Source organism: Oncorhynchus gorbuscha, linkage group LG26 (genome assembly GCF_021184085.1).
Source record: "Oncorhynchus gorbuscha isolate QuinsamMale2020 ecotype Even-year linkage group LG26, OgorEven_v1.0, whole genome shotgun sequence".
NCBI lineage: Eukaryota > Metazoa > Chordata > Actinopteri > Salmoniformes > Salmonidae > Oncorhynchus > Oncorhynchus gorbuscha.
In genome coordinates this window covers 8215246-8236532 of record NC_060198.1, presented here as the reverse complement: position 1 = coordinate 8236532, position 21287 = coordinate 8215246, and the positions used below count along the sequence as shown (strand labels likewise).

Here is a 21287-nt window from a genome sequence, read left to right as displayed (position 1 = left end):
CTGATCTGTCAATATCTGTAGCATTAGGTTTAAATCACAGTCTTCTAGACTTATAGACCTGTAATACATATTGCAGCACAGTATTACATCCTCACAGATGACAGTCGATGACATATGTAAAAATGAAACACGCTGCAATGGCAACAGCATGTATTCTCATACAGCAACCGTATCGCTAAACATGTAAGCGGAAAATCACATGTTGCCAGTAGTGTGAACTTGCCAAATAAAACAATTATCTCATGAGATGAACTTCACACGCTAATGGAGCCCACTTTCCTGTAAACCAATACCAATTCCCTCTCGCATTGCGGTGACGTATTACCCACCACCGTCCCTCAATGGATCTTAACGGGGCAAACATCTGCACTACCGCAGTTAAATAACAAATGATAGCAGCCGTTCAAATGGCCCTGCAACTGCTTTGGTTCACAATGTCACCAAATGTGTAGTCTCTGTTGGGGAGGACTGATGGCTGCTGAGCTCAGTCATCTATTCCGCTCGGTTGGATACGCTCTGCAAACTCGTCAACAATAACCTCCGCCTATAAACCCATCCACCTTCTATAGGTGTAGTTTAGTGGTGTGTAAAGACATTTTTTAAAAGGTTCATGTTATGGTGGAATAATGTGTGTGGATGTGTAAGTATATTGCTTCTACATGTCTAGACTGTGAAAAAATGTGTGGTGATTCACAAGGCAAATTAATAATACCTAACTAAGTACTTAGGCTTGGTATGTCTGCATTGTTATCCAATTAGGAATAACTGCTCTGTGAAGTGCTATGAGGTAAATGCAGAGAAAATGACACTATTAGTTCACTGCTAAAGGCAATATGGGCACTTATTAGTCCATTGTGAAAGGCAAAATGGAGGTCTGCATTGTCATGACAGTGTGTTTCAAATTAAAGTCCATTAAAGGTGTCCTGAGAGAACCTGCTGGGTCCAGTCAACTGCAAGGGGAGCCGACCTGTTTCAGCTTCAGCTGACAAGTGGGCTGAGCACTAAAGATACCTGCCATCTGGAGGGACATTGATATTGCCATCTGGAGGGACATTGAGTTGTGAAATGCACCTCAGTGGAGGAGGAGGAGGAGGAGGTGGAAAAGGAGGAAAAGGGGGGAAAGGAGGAGGAGAAGCATCAATTTAGTCTCTGGCTCAGCAATACTTTGCAGTGTCGCATCCAGATCCTAAGGTGGGTGGTGACTCAAGATGAACCTTCGAGGATCAGATCATGCGGAGGAGTGAAGCTGCTGATGTAAGGAAGCCATGTTGTCATACGTTGGGGTCCATTGCAGAGTCTGCACCACATAATATAATACAACCACAGTTGAATAAAGAGACCTGTAACGGATCTCCTCCTCCTCTTCTGAGGAGGAGTAGCGATAAGGATCGGAGGACCAATGCGCAGCGTGGTAAGTATTCATTGTAATAGAATAAAGAAGAATACTGAAACAAGAAAACAATACACGACAAATGAACAGTCCTGAACGGTGCAACAAAACACAGAACAGACATTTTTAATTTGAAGTTTTTAATTTGGAGGAACCATTTTGGGATCTGATTCCACAGCATTTTGCTGGTCACATTATGTCAAAGTGGGCCTATGCACTGCAGTGGTGGAGACTGGGGAGGCCATTTTGACTCAAGATCAACCTTAACTTTTTAGGATCAGTTTTTATGGAGGAGTGAAACTGCTGACGTAAGGAAGCCATTTTGTCATACAGTGTGTTCCATTGCAGAGTCTGCACCATATTATATAATACAACCACAGTTGGATACTAAAGGTTTACTACCTGACTACAGTTCTGGGAACACACATAAGGGGCAGATGTTGCTTCTGCTAACACAACACAAGCTCTTAAATCAGACAAATGGTTTACTGCTCTCTCTCTCTGTATTACAGTACATCTATTTAAGTCTTGTCGATGTCAGAAACGGGAGGTTTTAGAATGAAGAATCAGTATTGAGCAGCAGAAAGGTGTCAGCCACGGATTACAATGACAAGAGACGATCCTGTAAGCGAAAGCACTCTGGGATTTATAAATTCACTGACTCCTATTAGACAAGGATTGATTTAAACCAGCTTATCTGAAGGAGACTCCTCCAACGACCAGAGCTGAAACCCATCCACAGAAGGCAATATCCCACATATTACTATTATTACCACAGAATTGGAAATGCTAATTCATTTTTATAGAGTCAATGTAATGCAAATGAGGACAGAAAATCCTGAATAATGTATTTTTTCTATTTATTTTCTCGCTCTGCATACTTTATGGAGATGGATGTCCCCCATTGCATTTGGGCTAATGTTTAGTGGCGATACGATTCTGTGTGGAATATATTTAACCGCATACAATTTGCATCATTAGGGTGGATTAATCCAAGCAATGTTTTCTTATAGAAGGACTGGAGGGACTGTATGGCACAATCAACAAGGCTGATTCCTACCATTTCCTGATTTGTTTTTTGGTAGCTGCCCGCCTGGGAGAAGGGAATGGAGAAAAATGATTTGTTCTGCTAGCAACATTCGTCACATTCATTTGGTGCCTGTGTGTTTTGAAAAGCAAAAACAATGGCAAGTGACAATTGTTTGAGAAGCCTAATCGACAAGGTTATGAGGTAGAAAGTGTCAAGAGAACAACTGTATATGTGATTTTGATGATATAACACCTTAGCGATTAGCAACATTTTACCTCTCCCTGAGCCTCCTCGCAACACAACTTAGTTCTGCCACAAAAGTTACGTGCCCATTTTTCTCTAGAGTCAGAGTGTTATTTTCTCATTTCCCAGCCTGCCTCTCTTATCCAGACTGATAATACCTCCAAATCCTAAGACCCTGACAGACTGACGCGGGTTTATCCAGATGTGGGCCGCACTTGTTCAGTATGATCCATGTGAAACCAGGAGAAGCCAAACTATCCCCTGACATTTTCACATGCCCTTGAAGTATATGGTTTGCTCTGGGCTGCACTCAACTCCTGTTCATGACTTTATCTGAATAACAGAAAGAGGATGGTAGAAGGGGGTCCATCCATCACTCCACTCAGGATGAGAAACAAAAAGTAAAAGGTACATTTCGGGGTGTTCCCTCTTTCATTATTCATCCCCCATGATATTAATTTGCTCCCCCATCCAAAATGCACCCTGATGTTTCTTAAAATCACTATTCTTACACTTCCAGGTCACCTTGCTTGGTAATTGTACTGTACAGTTGAACAATATGTCATATCCTGCTGGGTTTCAGAGGATATTTCCTTCCAACAATGACCTGCATCCCACAAACAAGTATACTACAAGGTAGGCTGTACTGTGACATATTATCTACAATGTTTGTTTCCATGCTCAATACAATACTAAACATAAGAGTACATGGAATATGCCATATTGAAAGGGTGATGTTGCTATATAGCATTTTGTATGGTAGATTACTACTAAACAATAGGTTTGCATTTAAAGCTGACATCCTTAATGATGAAACTGCCATGTCCATCTGCAATGTTACAACATCAAAGTTACTTCAAACAATGAGTACTGTTTTGTTTTTCTCTGATGTCATTGCAAGCACAATAGAACAGCAGAGTATGTACTGTGATTTATTTCTACTGCGATGCTGGATGTTCATCTCCTCAGTTACTTCAACTCAACAAAAGCAATAACACATGTGTTGGGAGGAACAGTGGCACTGTTTCACCTTATGGGGAGTTCAGCTTTACAATAAGCTTGGGACTATATATTTGTATATATAGACATATTGGTTTATGTCTCCGTGGTGGCACGATGAACCTATTAAAAACCCTACAGAGACATGTTATGAATGCACATGCAGTTGTTAACGTGACAACCATCGTGCCATGGACCTCCAATGGGACTGCCTAACACATAGTGAATGAACTAACAGCAACAGCATTATACCACAACCCAAAATGGGCCCATCCAACGACAGTCACCATAATTCAATTTACCCCCTTACGCCAAAGACCACAAAATGGCACAAGGATGTCATTTTAGTAAAAAAAAATATATATATAAAAAGCTTACGGAAAAGAGATTGTGCCCCTAATTCTCAAGACATATGGTAGATTTTCTATGAGAGAGGATAGGTGGAGACCACATAATGATTAGACACTTAGTTTCACTACTGTTCACGATTTATAGGCTCCTGGGCAAGTTACGATCATTAGGGGAAAGGTGGGGGAGTGGACGGGGCGAGCATTATTTTCGGGTGAACACATCTTTGGTCCTTCCACCGCACTATTGGTGCAATGACTTTCCAATTAGTACATTACAAATGTTGTCCTAAAGAGCCAATCTCGGGCAAAGTTAAACAAATACTGTAGGTTCTAAACCTCAAGGGCATCGAAGATTCCCCAAGTCCAAATAAAACTGGCACTGAATGTATGTCTAAGTGTATATACAGTGGGGCAAAAAAGTATTTAGTCAGCCACCAATTGTGCAAGTTCTCCCACTTCAAAAGATGAGTGAGGCCTGTAATTTTCATCATAGGTACAGTTAAACTATGACAGACACAATGAGAAAAAAAATCCAGAAAATCACATTGTAGGATTTTTAATGAATTTATTTGCAAATGATGGTGGAAAATAAGTATTTGGTAAATAACAAAAGTTTATCTCAATACTTTGTTATATACCCTTTGTTGGCAATGACAGAGGTCAAAAGTTTTCTGTAAGTCTACGTTTTCACACACTGTTGCTGGTATTTTGGCCCATTCCTCCATGCAGATCTCCTCTAGAGCAGTGATGTTTTGGGGCTGTTGCTGGGCATCACGGACTTTCAACTCCCTCCAAAGATTTTCTATGGGGATGAGATCTGGAGACTGGCTAGGCCACTCCAGGATCTTGAAATGCTTCTTACAAAGCCACTCCTTCGTTGCCCGGGCAGTGTGTTTGGGATCATTGTCATGCTGAAAGACCCAGCCACGTTTCATCTTCAATGCCCTTGCTGATGGAAGGAGGTTTTCAGTCAAAATCTCACGATACATGGCCCCATTCATTCTTTCCTTTACACAGATCAGTCGTCCTGGTCCCTTTGCAGAAAGACAGCCCCAAAGCATGATGTTTCCACTCCCATGCTTCACAGTAGGTATGGTGCTATTTGGATGCAACTCAGCATTCTTTGTCCTCCAAACACGACGAGTTGAGTTTTTACCAAAAAGTTATATTTTGATTTCATCTGACCACATGACATTCTCCCAATCTTCTTCTGGATCATCCAAATGCTCTCTAGCAAACTTCAGACGGGCCTGGACATGTACTGACTTAAGCAGGGGGAAACGTCTGGCACTGCAGGATCTGAGTCCCTGGCGGCGTAGTGTGTTACTGATGGTAGGCTTTGTTACTTTGGTCCCAGCTCTCTGCAGGTCATTCACTAGATCCACCCGTGTGGTTCTGGGATTTTTGCTCACAGTTCTTGTGATCATTTTGACCCCACGGGGTGAGATCTTGCGTGGAACCCCAGATCGAGGGAGATTATCAGTGCTCTTGTATGTCTTCCATTTCCTAATAATTACTCCCACAGTTGATTTCTTCAAACCAAGCTGCTTAACTATTGCAGATTCAGTCTTCCCAGCCTGGTGCAGGTCTACAAATTTGTTTCTGGTGTCCTTTGACAGCTCTTTGGTCTTGGCCATAGTGGAGTTTGGAGTGTGACTGTTTGAGGTTGTGGACAGGTGTCCTTTATAGTGATAACAAGTTCAAACAGGTGCCATTAATACAGGTAACAAGTGGAGGACAGAGGAGCCTCTTAAACAAGAAGTTACATGTCTGTGAGAGCCAGAAATCTTGCTTGTTTGTAGGTGACCAAATACTTATGTGATTTTCTGGATTTTTAAAAAATAATTTTGTCTGTCATAGTTGAAGTGTACCTATGATGAAAATTACAGTCCTCTCTCATTTTTTTAAGTGAGAGAACTTGCACAATTGGTGGTTGACTAAATACTTTTTTTGCCCCACTGTATGTGGGAAAGGAATTGCAGCTGAGAGAGAATGAAAATGCTAATGAATAAGCATTGTCTGGGCGTTTGATTGTGTTTGGTTATTAATGTAATTGGAAACGTAGATAATTACAACCAGGTGTGTAGTATAACTCTACAGGTTAGATATACTGGAATTGATGCTCTATAAAAGTAAAATCAATAATGTAGAGTACAGCTTTGCTGGTTCAATTTGTCTTGCTGTCCAAATCTACAGTCCATGAGGCAGAATCACCCAGGTTTAGTATCTGATTGGAAGTTTTAGCACAGACCAACCCTGCGTTACTGCGACTAAGTATAGTATTCTGTATCGAAAAAGTATAGTCAAACTCCAGTATAGACCATCTCCTGTATAGTCCAACCTCAGTATAATCCAACTTCAGTATGTCCAACTCCAATATAGACCAACTCCAGTATAGACCAACTCCAGTATAATCCAACTCCAGTATGGTACAACTCCAGTATAGACCAACCCCAGTATAGTCCAACTCCAGTATTGCCCAACACCAGTATAGACCAACTCCAGTATAGAGCAACTCCAGTATAGCCCAACTCTAGTATAGACCAACTCCAGTATAGTCCAACTCCAGTATAGTCCAACTCCAGTATATTCCAACTCCAGTATAGACCAACTCCAGTATAATCCAACACCAGTATTATTCAACTCCAGTATAGACCAACTCCAGTATAGACCAACTCCAGTATAGACCAACTCCAGTATAGTCCAACTCCAGTATAGTCCAACTCCAGTATAGTCCAACTCCAGTCCACATCAACATTCCACTGAAAGAGGAAGCTGCTTTGATAATCCCCTATTTCTAACAGATGAGGAAACCAATACCGTTGTCTGGCAGCTTCAAACGACCATAAACACTAATGGATTTAAATGGCTGCCCCTTTCACTATCGCTCTCCCTCAGAGGGAGACTTTATCATACTAATAAACAAGAAAAAAATGCAGAGCGGGTTATGTTAGCAACATATGAAAGTGGAGCCGGCCACAGAACGAGGCTGTTGGACTGTAGTTAAGAGGCGAGGCAGAATCCATCAAGTCGACTATTATGTCTTCCCCACAGAATAATGATGGAAGGATGGCAGCTCTGGCACTGATACCCAGCTGATCCTATTTGCAAAGGTAAATGCTTTGTACCTGGCCGAGATACTGAGATACACACTGACTTCTGTCTGCAGCGGACGAGAAGAGGGGGATTGAAAAGGCAGGGACAGGGAGAAACAAGAGAGGGAGTGGGAGAGGTGTAATAAAGTGTCAGATCACCATCAGTGCCAGCTCCCGGAAGGGACGTATGCAAACCGTGTTTCTCCCTCACTGTCACTGTAATATGGGCCAATAACTGAGAGAAGGAAGTGAATATATTCTGGAGGCCCTGTTTCAAAACAAATTGAAAAAAACCGATCAGCTGACATCAGCTCCTCCACTGCAAGCAACAAATAACAGCTGTAAAATAAAGAACACCTCTAACTGAAATAGATGCTTTGTTTACAGTTTCTCAATCACTTTGGCAAATTTTTTGAGACAGTCTTAACTTTCTGTAAGTGCAATTGTCACAACTGTTTTATGGGACTTTACAACTCTATTGCATGTCTGCAAAAAAACTCACCCAAAACATTTAATTCATTCTTCAAAGCCTAGTTATTGTGTCAGTAAATTGGCCAATGCCACCAAAAAGAAAGGTTTTTCTTTGTCATTGTGTGAGCCGTACTGGTCAAAATGTTTCGTTGTTTTTTTCACCACTGCAGTCAACCGTGGAAATGTTTGTTACATAAAACATTTAAGTTTTGTTCTACTTTATAGTTGACACTGACTGCTTACTTCACAATACAAGAATGTACATTTTGTCTAGCTGAATGCTATTGTATCACACTGAGCTTTTTAGATACCGATATCAACAGTAGGTTAAAGTTTACTGGGAAAAGTCAATACTGTACAATACTGTAGTACACAGAAAAAGGATATGCACATTTGTATGTATACAGTAAGTACATTTTTGTAGCATGTAAACAGAAAATTCACACTTGCATTTTTATATATAAAGCAATGTATAGTGAACAGACAATTTGCCACAAAATGGCATCCATGCTAAAAAAAATTAAAAACACAACAGAAAACCTGCGGTTGTTCTGTTAAAAACAATAAATTGTACCTCCTCACAGTACGTAGCACGACAAGTTCCCATCTTCTTGGTGGACATCCTGTCGCTCTTGTTTGTCTGGCGAGAGATTTTCGTCAACATCACATCTTATGTTTTCCCTTGTGATGCACCAGGGGAGAAATCTACTTGCGTGGCACAACCATCCCCTGCAACGATCGCCTGTGATGTCCTCACAAACAGCATTCATGTCATCTAACAAAGACATCTGATCTTGTGCCCGATAGTCATATACTTTCCACGCTGAAAACAAACTCTTCTATCGGATTCAGGAATGGGGAGGATGGTGGAAGAAACTCCATTGTTATCCTTTCATGCACAGCAAACCTTTCCCTAACAATGTTGGTTCGCTGGAAGCTGACATTATCCCACACAATTACATCATTTGGCAAATCTGGTCTAACTAAACCTCGTTCGTGTTCTGGTATTAGATCTCTGTAAAGTGTATTTAGGAAGGCCAGGAGAAGTTGGGTGTTACAGGGCCCAATGTGAGGAATGTGTGCTCACACCATTCTCAAAATGGCAACACATATTGTAATATTGCCCCCACGTTGGCCTGGTGTGCCAATTGTGACTCGGTGTCCAATGAGATTGCGGCCACGCCTCCTGCCTTTGGCCAGATGGAACCCAGCCTCGTCCACAAAAACAAGAATGTGGGTCATTTCACGTCTTCACGTTTCCAGTTCCGTTATTCTCTATATAGTAACACAGAAAACAAATATAATGTTAGCCTATTCTAGAATCAGAAATGTTACGTAAAACTATCTACAACTTCAAGAAGTACATACAGGCATCATTGAAGTACAGTAAAATTCCCTGTACAATATATTTCTTTATATTTTTTATTTCACCTTTATTTAACCAGGTAGGCTAGTTGTAAACAAGTTCTCATTTACAACTGCGACCTGGCCAAGATAAAGTATAGTAGTGTGAACAGACAACACAGAGTTACACATGGAGTAAACAATTAACAAGTCAATAACAGTAGAAAAAAAGAGAGTCTATATACATTGTGTGAAAAAGGCATGAGGAGGTAGGCGAATAATTACAATTTTGCAGATTAACACTGGAGTGATAAATGATCAGATGGTCATGTACAGGTAGAGATACTGGTGTGCAAAAGAGCAGAAAAGTAAATAAATATAAACAGTATGGGGATGAGGTAGGTAAAATTGGGTGGGCTATTTACCAATAGACTATGTACAGCTGCAGCGATCGGTTAGCTGCTCAGATAGCAGATGTTTGAAGTTGGTGAGGGAGATAAGTCTCCAACTTCAGCGATTTTTGCAATTCGTTCCAGTCACAGGCAGCAAAGAACTGGAACGAAAGGCGGCCAAATGAGGTGTTGGGTGCTTTAGGGATGATCAGTGAGATACACCTGCTGGAGCGCGTGCTACGGGTGGGTGTTGCAATCGTGACCAGTGAACTGAGATAAGGCGGAGCTTTACCTAGCATGGACTTGTAGAGGACCTGGAGCCAGTGGGTCTGGCAACGAATATGTAGCGAGGGCCAGCCGACTAGAGCATACAGGTCACAGAGGTGGGTAGTATAAGGTGCTTTAGTAACAAAACGGATGGCACTGTGATAAACTGCATCCAGTTTGCTGAGTAGAGTATTGGAAGCTATTTTGTAGATGACATCGCCAAAGTCGAGGATCGGTAGGATAGTCAGTTATACTAGGGTAAGTTTGGCGGCGTGAGTGAAGGAGGCTTTGTTGCGGAATAGAAAGCCGACTCTAGATTTGATTTTAGATTGGAGATGTTTGATATGAGTCTGGAAGGAGAGTTTACAGTCTAGCCAGACACCTAGGTACTTATAGATGTCCACATATTCTAGGTCGGAACCATCCAGGGTGGTGATGCTAGTCGGGCGTGCAGGTGCTGGCAGCGAACGGTTGCAAAGCATGCATTTGGTTTTACTGGCGTTTAAGAGCAGTTGGAGGCCACGGAAGGAGTGTTGTATGGCATTGAAGCTCGTTTGGAGGTTAGATATCACAGTGTCCAAGGAAGGGCCGGAAGTATACAGAATGGTGTCGTCTGCGTAGAGGTGGATCAAGGAAACGCAACATCATTGATATATACAGAGAAAAGAGTCGGCCCGAGAATTGAACCCTGTGGCACACCCATAGAGACTGCCAGAGGACCGGACAACATGCTCTCCGAATTGACACACTGAACGCTGTCTGCAAAGTAGTTGGTGAACCAGGCAAGGCAGTCATTAGAAAAACAGAGGCTACTGAGTCTGCCGATAAGAATATGGTGATTGACAGAGTCGAAAGCCTTGGCCAGGTCGATGAAGACGGCTGCACAGTACTGTCTTTTATCGATGGTGGTTATGATATCGTTTAGTACCTTGAGCGTGGCTGAGGTGCACCCGTGACCGGCTCCGAAACCAGATTGCACAGCGGAGAAGGTACGGTGGGATTCGAGATGGTCAGTGACCTGTTTGTTGACTTGGCTTTCGAAGACCTTAGATAGGCAGGGCAGGATGGATGTAGGTCTGTAACAGTTTGGGTCCAGGGTGTCTTGCCCTTTGAAGAGGGGGATGACTGCGGCAGCTTTCCAATCCTTGGGGATCTCAGACAATATGAAAGAGAGGTTGAACAGGCTGGTAATAGGGGTTGCGACAATGGCGGCGGATAGTTTCAGAAATAGAGGGTCCAGATTGTCAAGCTCAGCTGATTTGTACGGGTCTAGGTTTTGCAGCTCTTTCAGAACATCTTTCAGACCAGCCTCTTCCAATTGATGACACTCTGAACTTGTTTACATTAGGCTGTACTCTCCGACCAGCCTCTTCCATTGTCAGACCATGGTTTATAACACTGTGGACCTGTTTACATTAGTTTGTAGAGCCTCTTCCCAGACCATGGTTTATAACACTGTGGACCTGTTTACATTTGACTGTACTCTCCGACCAGCTTCTTCCATTGTCAGACCATATTTTATAACACCGTGGACCTGTTTACATTAGGCTGTACTCTCCGACCAGCCTCTTCCATTGTCAGACCATGGTTTATAACACTGTGGACCTGTTTACATTAGTCTGTACTCTCCGACCAGCCTCTTCCATTGTCAGACCATGGTTTATAACACTGTGGACCTGTTTACATTTGACTGTACTCTCCGACCAGCTTCTTCCATTGTCAGATATTTATGGAATATACATGTAAAGTGGGGAAAAAAAGTGTGTAGTCAGCCACCAATTGTGCAAGTTCTCCCACTTAAAAAGATGAGAGAGGCCTGTAATTTCCATCATAGGTACACTTCAACTATGACAGACAAAATGAGAAAACAAATCTGGAAAATCACATTGTAGGCTTTAATTAATTAATTTGCATATTATGGTGGAAAATAAGTATTTGGTCACCTACAAACAAGCACGATTTCTGGCTCTCACAGACCTGTAACTTCTTCTTTAAGAGGCTCCTCTGTCCTCCACTCTTTACCTGTATTAATGGCACTTGTTTGAACTTGTTTTCAGTATAAAAGACACCTGTCCACAACCTCAAACAGTCACACTCCAAACTCCACTATGGCCAACACCAAAGAGCTGTCAAAGGACACCAGAAACAAAATTGTAGACCTGCACCAGGCTGGGAAGACTGAATCTGCAATAGGTAAGCAGCTTGGTTTGAATAAATCAACTGTGGGAGCAATTATTAGGAAATGGAAGACATACAAGAGCACTGATAATCTCCCTCGATCTGGGGCTCCACGCAAGATCTCAAAATGATCACAAGAACGGTGAGCAAAAATCCCAGAACCACACAGGGGAACCTAGTGAATGACCTACAGTGAGCTGGGACCAAAGTAACAAGCCTACCATCAGTAACACACTATGCAGCCAGGAACTCAAATCCTGCAGTGCCAGACGTGTCCCCCTGCTTAAGCCAATACATGAGAGCATTTAGATGATCCAGAAGAAGATTGGGAGAATGTCATATGGTCAGATGAAACCAAAATATAACTTTTTGGTAAAAACTCTACTCGTCGTGTTTGGAGGACAAATAATGCTGAGTTGCATCCAAAGAACACCATACCTACTGTGAAGCATGGGGGTGGAAACATCATGCTTTGGGGTTGATTTTCTGCAAAGGGACCAGGAAGACTGATCCGTGTAAAGGAAATAATGAATGGGGCCATGTATCGTGAGATTTTGACTGAAAACCTCCTTCCATCAGCAAGGGCATTGAAGATGACAATGATCCCAAACACACCGCCCGGGCAACGAAGGAGTGGCTTCGTAAGAATCATTTCAAGGTCTTGGAGTGGCCTAGCCAGTCTCCAGATCTGATCTTTGGAGGGAGTTGAAAGTCCCTGTTGCCCAGCAACAGCCCCAAAACATCACTGCTCTAGAGGAGATCTGCATTGAGGAATGGGCTAAAATACCAGCAACAGTGTGTGAAAACCTTGTGAAGACTCACAGAAAACGTTTTACCTCTGTCATTGCCAACAAAGGGTATATAACAAAGTATTGAGATAAACTTTTGTTGTTGACCAAATACTTATTTTCCACCATAATTTGCAAATTAATTCATTGAAAAACCTAATTTTTTTTCTCATTTTGTCTGTCATAGTTGAACTGTACCTATGATGAAAATTACAGGCCTCTCTCATATTTTTAAGTGGGAGAACTTGCACAATTGGTGGCTGACTAAATACGCTTTGGCCCACTGATAATTTTGCATGTGATGGCTCACACGATGAAATAATTTTTAGAAGTTGTGAAGAGCATGACAGTTTCACTGAGAATCAACTGGTCAGTTTTCATCAGCAAGCCATGTGCATGTTGTTATTGGGCAAATGGTAAACAATTGTACTTACTCTTTTGCACACGTGCCAAAACCTGTGCAATTTGCTTAAATTAATAAGAAGTTTACATCTGGTGTGGACAAGAAACTAATTGTTCAGAGTTGTGAAATTATTGTTAAAAAAATGCAAAAATCGATTGAGCCAAAGCAATTGAGAAAAACTGTAATATCATTTCAACCATGCTTTACTCAACATCAATCTCCCTCTTCCCCAGTCTTTAATTCATAATCTTCACTCCCACTCCCTTGTCACACACACACACACACACACACACACACACACACACACACACACACACACACACACACACACACACACACACACACACACACACACACACACACACACACACACACACACACACACACACACACACACACACACACACACACACACGACCTGACGGACGAATACCAATAAACAGACAGCTCCTCCACATAAAGGTTATGACGTCTCTGAAACATCAAAAGCCTTCAGGTGATTGGATAGGAGTTCTAAACACACCCTGTGGACGAGTGGTCTTCACCAACAGCAAGGAGGGCTACTCATAAGACATAACCCAATGCTCAATAAACCAGTATCTGTATGACAGTAGCCTAACTTAGCCTTGCAACTGGGGCTTGGAATGCAATACAGAAGCTGCCCATCCTAAAAAGACAAAAGGATGTCATACATACAGGCACCTTTGACGAAGATGAGCAAAAAATACAGTATGAAATAAACAATACAAATACAAAAAAATACAAAAAAAAGTAATTATGCCAACGAGCTCTATTTTCACGTGATCTGACCGTATCACAGGGTCTAAATCAGGTGCCCTTTGCCATTTAGCCATCTCTAGGCATTTACATTTGTTGGTTGACATGAAAAGAAAGCTCTTTGGCCACGTACACAAGTAGTGGGTTTGGTGTCTAAAGAAATATCCATATGAAGAGAAGAACCCCATGCTTACTGTAAAATATGGTGGTGGATCTTTGATTCTAATGGTGATATTTGGCTTCCACTTGTCCTGGGGCACGGTCAACGGCATCATGAACTTTATCCAGTACAAGAGCATTTTTAGCAAAAAGCATGTTTGCCTCTGCCTGGAGGCTGAAACTTGGCCGCAAGTGGATCTTCCAACAAGATAATAACTCCAAGCCCACATGAACATCCATAAAGAAATAGTTATTTGACCACAAAATCAAGATTTTCCAATAAACCTCCCAGTCTCCAGACGGGAACCCCATTGACAACCTGTGGATTGAATTGAAGTGGCAGTCCATCAACTGGGGCTTTGCACTCAATATAAATAGGCCGACATGCTGAGAAACCAAGAGGATGTCACACATCCACAATATCACCAAAGGAACACAGGTGTATGGCAAGTTTCTCACACACGCTACAATCTGTTTCCTTGTTGTTTGCACATTGGCAATTTAACAGCACACCTCCATCCATCTGCTGTTGTGACAATGTATATCTGCTATTCTACTAAAAGAGTATCTCCCCTCTGTTCCCGCTCTATCTCTCCTCGCTGTATCCATAATTTCCCTTTGATTTCAGTCCCCTGTTCTCTCTGCATCATTGTGCCAGCGCTGCCAAAACTGCATCCTATTGAGTTTGAGTTCCACCAGGCCTGTGCTTTCTAGTTTAGTCTTCTCTGTCTAAGTTTTGTGGTTGTGTGTATGTATGCATGCATTCAGCTTTGGTATGTTTGTCGAACAGGTGTGTGTGTGTGTATTTGCGTGTGTTTGTCTGTAAACCCATGTGTGTTTGTGCGATTGCATCCCTAAAGCTACATATACATCCTCCAAAAAACCACCTTCTCCAGCTTTATCCTCAGCAGGAAGACCCCCCTCCACAACACCTTCTCCAGCTTTATCCTCAGCAGGAAGACCCCCCTCCACAACACCTTCTCCAGCTTTATCCTCTGCAGGAATACCCCCTCCACAACACCTTCTCCAGCTTTATCCTCAGCAGGAATACCCCCCTCCACAACACCTCCAGCTTTATCCTCAGCAGGAAGACCCCCCTCCACAACACCTTCTCCAGCTTTATCCTCAGCAGGAAGACCCCCTCCACAACACCTTCTCCAGCTTTATCCTCAGCAGGAAGACCCCCTCCACAACACCTTCTCCAGCTTTATCCTCAGCAGGAAGACCCCCTCCACAACACCTTCTCCAGCTTTATGCTCAGCAGGAAGACCCCCTCCACAACACCTTCTCCAGCTTAATCCTCAGCAGGAAGACCCCCCTCCACAATACCTTTTCCAGCTTTATTCTCGGAAAGATATCAGTTTGTCTCTGTGAATGGTTTGTCCTCTGACAAATCAACTGTACATTTCGGTGTTCCTCAAGGTTCTGTTTTAGGACCACTATTGTTTTCACTATATATTTTACCTCTTGGGGATGTTATTCGAAAACATAATGTAAACTTTCACTGCTATGCGGATGACACACAGCTGTACATTTCAATGAAACATGGTGAAGCACCACAAAACAGAGATGCTTGTTCTAGGTCCCAAGAAACAAAGAGATCTTCTGTTGAATCTGACAATTAATCTTAATGGTTGTACAGTCGTCTCAAATAAAACTGTGAAGGAAACTTTCTACATATCAAGACCATTTCGAGGACAAACTAACATTGGACTTTCTGTCCAAAAAACAGAAAAATTAATCCATGACCCCCTCCACAACACCTTCTCCAGCTTTATGCTCAGCAGGAAGACCCCCTCCACAACAACTTCTCCAGCTTAATCCTCAGCAGGAAGACCCCCTCCACAATACCTTTTCCAGCTTTATTCTCGGCAGGAAGACCCCCCCCTCCACAATACCCTTTGGTTATAGTCTATTGTATTATAATCTATTGGGCTCTGAGCCATCATTCCCCCACTTGACTAATGACAGTAATCCTGCTATCTGTAACAGGCAACAACCTAATGCAGACAAGGGATCAATCAAATCCCAATATGCACTGTAGAGCAGGTGAGTCAGAGACTGGAGAAGTCACAAAAATACCTGAGAAACACTGACATTTTATTCTTGCGGCGCTGTCTGGCAATACTGATTGTTTCCCCCAGTGGCAGGTATTACGAATAACCACATAATGAGTTGTTTGGCATTCAATTAAAATGGGGCTTAGGCAGTGTGTTGGGTTGCCCGCAATGTATATCAGCTGATGTACGAAGGGCTATATAAATAAATTTGATTTGATTTGATCAATCAAATCCCAATATGCACTGTAGAGCAGGTGAGTCAGAGACTGGAGAATTGTGGTGCTGGGTGACTAGGCTGCAAATAGTGTATGCAGGTGACTGTGTGAAGAAATGTGACTTGTTTCTGTTGGTAAAGATTTTTTAATCACTTTTTTTCAAAGGTTGAAAGGAAGTGTGAATAAATGCATCTCCAACATGTCAACTATCTGATTTGGTTGTTGTACAGAATGCGGTAGACTGATGTTCTTCATCTGACATTGTGCGTCTGAGTGGGAGACTACAGGGGGCTGACAGGAACATTATTTGGGGATAACAAAGTTATGTCAGACACCTGGGGTTCTCCTCTTGACATACGCAAACAGGGTATAAGGGTATTAAACACAGAGAACACTTGTATTAAAAGACTGGTGCTGAGGGAACTTTACTTTTTGAGACGTGTCACAGACGCTCTTAATTGTATCGCCCTTAGTCAGAGAGAGAGGGGAACAGCTACATCCATAGTAATCATGTCTTCACACTGAGCACACGTTCTGAGATAAGAGTCAAGAGGTCACCCAGAGTTCTAGAACTCGAAATAGAACAGTTTACTCCAGACATATAGTAAAGAGACAGAGATTGGCCTGCATTGAATACAAAAAGACTGAAGACAAGTAATAAAGTGATCTGACAAAGCTTGAGACACAGCTGTTTGAATATAAGAAAACTCAATATGTTATCAGTACAGGACAGACTGTTTTAAAGTTGCACTTGTATCGACTCCCAACTAAATATACTTCATTATCTAATTTACTAATCACCATTGGATTCCACATTGCATCAGTACTTAAGGAATCATTTCATCAGAACTCTACGTATGTTGTCTAAGAGTGTTCCATGTTCACAAATGTATGTCTTCTGAGAGAGTTTAATGTCCACAAAGGTATGTTGTCTGAGAGTGTTCCATGTCCACAAAGGTATGTTGTCTGAGGGTGTTCCATGTCCACAAAGGTATGTTGTCTGAGAGTGTTCCATGTCCACAAAGGTATGTTGTCTGAGGGTGTTCCATGTCCACAAAGGTATGATGACTGCGAGTGTCCTATTGTCCAGAAGGTATGTTGTCTGAGAGTGTTCCATGTCCACAAAGGTATGTTGTCTGAGGGTGTTCCATGTCCACAAAGGTATGATGACTGCGAGTGTCCTATTGTCCAGAAGGTATGTTGTCTGAGAGTGTTCCATGTCCACAAAGGTATGTCTTCTGAGGGTGTTCCATGTCCACAAAGGTATGTTGTCTCCATGTCCACAAAGGTATGTCTTCTAAGAGTGTTCCATGTCCACAAAGGCCCATCCTTTTAAAGAAAACAAAATATCACCAACATCTATAGGGTTGGTGTTTTGTGTTACAAACTCTTATAGTCCGCATTCTCCAAAGTAGGCCATCACAGACCGAAAGCTTAGCAAATGAAAACTGTAAAATTGCATCTGATCGAAGTGACTGTGTAGAAACTATTTTTTCATTAGGACCTCCCCACAGTGACAACCTCTGAATCCACACATTTCAGTCATAGGTCTCTACCCTCCTCCAACGTAACCATTCTCCCCCGTTGTGATAGCCATCTTGGTAGCTAGGTCATATTCAATGACCATAGTGTCAAGTCTTCTATACAGGGGGTTATAAAGGATGTGACCTCTGTGTGAAACGGGGGTACAGAGCTCTCCACAGCATGAGGTAATGTCGAACTAAAGTACCATCAAACATGTAACAACAATCAATATTCTAATTAAAACTGCAAGAAGGTAAATGAACCATTTGAGACGACAGAAGACTATTCAATAAAACATTACAGCGCCTTTGGAACCGGGATCAACAAAGATAAAACATCAACAGCTTGGAGCTTTATCCGACTGTGTATCACAGTTCCAAATCCAAAGCGTACTGTATCAAACAGCCAACTCTGGTGGAAATATGACATGGAGCTCACCTTCTGGTCGTGGCTGTAGCCTAGAGCCCAGTCCTCCTGTGTTGGATGGAGCAGAAGGATTAGGATGTAGAAGCTGAGGAAGATATTTCTGATAGCTCGCTCCTTCATCCGAGCTGACGAGCACACTGCTCTCAAACTCAGGGTCTGTCAGCACCACTATCTGGAAGAGAGGGAGAGGGGGGTGGGATTGAGAGAGAGAAGAGGGGTGAGGGTGAGAGAGGAAGGCGATGGAGAGGAATTGAGAAAAAATGGAGAGGGAAGTTATGAGTAGAGATTGAGGGGAAGGTTGAGAGAGAAAGAAGGAGAGAGAGGGAGTGATACAGAGGAGTAAGAGAGAGAGAGTGAAGGGGTCACCATGTCAACACTCCAGGTCTAGTGCTTGGCATTCATCAAGTTGCTGCTAGCACTACACCTTCACTTTGTATTGGACTTCATTTTACAAATGTGCCTCTATCGCCATGGTTTTTTGGCCTCCTCCAGTGAGCTCACAGGTCTGCACTTTGGTGCAAGTGCCACAACTCTGCGTTTACCATGCGTGACTACCTGTCTAGGCAATTTGCAATTTGTTTTGAACAATATCTACATCTGTGATGAGAAAAGAACAAGTACTTGTGCAATAAAGAATGATGTCTTTGTGGAATGCTCTATGTTACCACAATGGCGGGAATTCTAATTCCATGCTAGGAATTATACAGTCTCTACTTTCATTTCGTCATGAATTCAGGGGAAATGTAAATGTTTTGTTGCATATTTGTTAGAAATTAGCCACTTGAGAAAGTAATAACAGAGCAAGATCTGTAAAACTAAAACAATAAAAGCAATGCAAATATACATATTAATTACAATTATGCAAAATAGAGTAGATTTTCAAACTTTAAAACCAAAGATACTGTGAAAGTACCCAATGTTGATACAACTTAATTAAGATAAAGCACTTTGTTTGGAAGCCTGTATGATATATAATATTAAATACTACATTGTATCTATATCTTGGTATAATATAATGTATTTGTGGGGGAAGTAAAACAGACATTTTCATTACAGATCATTACTGTCACAACACAGAAATATTCCTAAAAAGCATTTCCACTATATAGAACCAGGGCCTTTTTTCTCAAAGTAATCCATAGACATGTTGATTAATAAGACATACATAGCTCAGATAGGCTTTCTCTTTGTGATGTAATGCAATAAGACATTAACCTGACACCTGGCTTTAATGACGATAAACTACTAAACCCAGACAGAAGAAGGAGAAGGGAAAAGCGTGACTTGGATAGTGTCACAGCACAAACAACTGTTTTCTTTCCCTGCATCAGATTTGAATGGGAAAAACAGCAGTACATTTGTCTCTGACAAAAATACCACCCCCTTTCTCCAGATTTAACTAGGAATCCTCTCTTGTGGTGATTTAGATCAATTGTTTTTTATTAAAGTCAATAAATTGACTGCGGATTCTGTGCCAGTTTTTCTTTCTTTTTTGAAATGTTCCTTCGATTTGTTTTTGTTATTCGCCTGACCTTCCAATTTTGCCATTCATTGCCCTCACTGAGGGACGAGGGACCTCGAAGGGCCCCTCTATTTCTCCCAGTGTCTCAGGGCCTTGTCACATGTAATTTATAGTTTCTAACGTCAGGTCTAATCATTTCTCATAATATTGTATTAAGCGACAGCATTTATTATGAGTGGAAATTGCATTTCACCTTGCATTTTTGATTCTTCTGTCTGACCCCTTCTCTCTCTCGCCACTTAAGAGGGGAAAGCACAAATGCTACAAGTCATTGAAGGGTCTGCGTGGATCAGTGTTTCTTCACCACTGAACAAGGAGACACTGAATGTTTCTCAGCTCTCTAATAATAATTTAGGTGAGTCCTTTTCAACCAGGCTCCCTTTATATTTACTGTAATACATTTCATATTAAGACATATCTCTATTGAGGGCTTGTTGTGTAGCTGTGTGTATAGCTGTACTCTGTATATCCCCTATATCACTGTTCCATTTACTGGAAGGCATAACATACACTTTAAATGTTGACAATAAAAGGAATTGGATAAGTCTAGAAATGTATTAATTAACTGCCAAAGATGATTCATCTTTAACCACCCTGATTTAATTTCCTGCACGATAAATATTATTTGCCATGTGACATATTCAACAATAAACATACTTTTAAAAAAAATACAGTGGAGAGAACAAGTATTTGATACACTGCCGATTTTGCAGGTTTTCCTACTTACAAAGCATGTAGAGGTCTGTAATTTTATCATAGGTACACTTCAACTGTGAGAGACGGAATCTAAAACAAAAATCCAGAAAATCACATTGTATGATTTTTAAGTAAATTTGCATTTTATTGCATGACATAAGTATTTGTTTACCTACCAACTAGTAAGAATTCCAGCTCTCACAGGCCTGTTAGTTTTTCTTTAAGAAGCCCTCCTGCTCTCCACTCATTACCTGTATTAACTGCACCTGTTTGAACTCGTTACCTGTATAAAAGACACCTGTCCACACACTCAATCAAACAAGACTCCAACCTCTCCACAAGGGCCAAGACCAAAGAGGTGTGTAAGGACATCAGGGATTAAATTTTAGACCTGCACAAGGCATGAGGAAGGTGAGGGATCAGCCCAGAACTACACGGCAGGACCTGGTCAATGACCTGAAGAGAGCTGGGACCACAGTCTCAAAGAAAACCATTAGTAACACACTACGCCGTCATGGATTAAAATCCTGCAGCGCACGCAAGCTCCCTCTGCTCAAGCCAGCGCATGTCCAGGCCTGTCTGAAGTTTGCCAATGACCATCTGGATGATCCAGAGGAGGAATGGGAGAAGATCATGTGGTCTGATGAGACAAAAATATAGCATTTTGGTCTATACTCCACTCGCCGTGTTTGGAGGAAGAAGAAGGATGAGTACAACCCCAAGAATACCATCCCAACCGTGAAGCATGGAGGTGGAAACATCATGCTTTGGGGATGCTTTTCTGCAAAGGGGACAGGATGACTGCATCATATTGAGGGGAGGTTGGATGGGGCCATGTATCGCGAGATCTTGGCCAACAACTTCCCTCAGTAAGAGCATTGAAGATGGGTCGTGGCTGGTTTGTCCAGCATGACAACGACCCGAAAGACACAGCCAGGGCAACTAAGGAGTGGCTCCG

The 21287-nt window shown here is 42.0% G+C and overlaps 1 protein-coding gene across 1 annotated transcript in view; it reads right to left on the bottom strand.

Moving 5' to 3' along the window:
- Window positions 1-21287, bottom strand: part of LOC124016429 (VPS10 domain-containing receptor SorCS1-like) — a 149537-nt gene that overhangs the window by 27878 nt on the left and 100372 nt on the right. The window contains exon 4 of the mRNA XM_046331988.1: window positions 18124-18283. Within this exon, the coding sequence (XP_046187944.1) occupies window positions 18124-18283 (160 nt within the window). The remainder of the gene's footprint in view (window positions 1-18123; window positions 18284-21287) is intronic.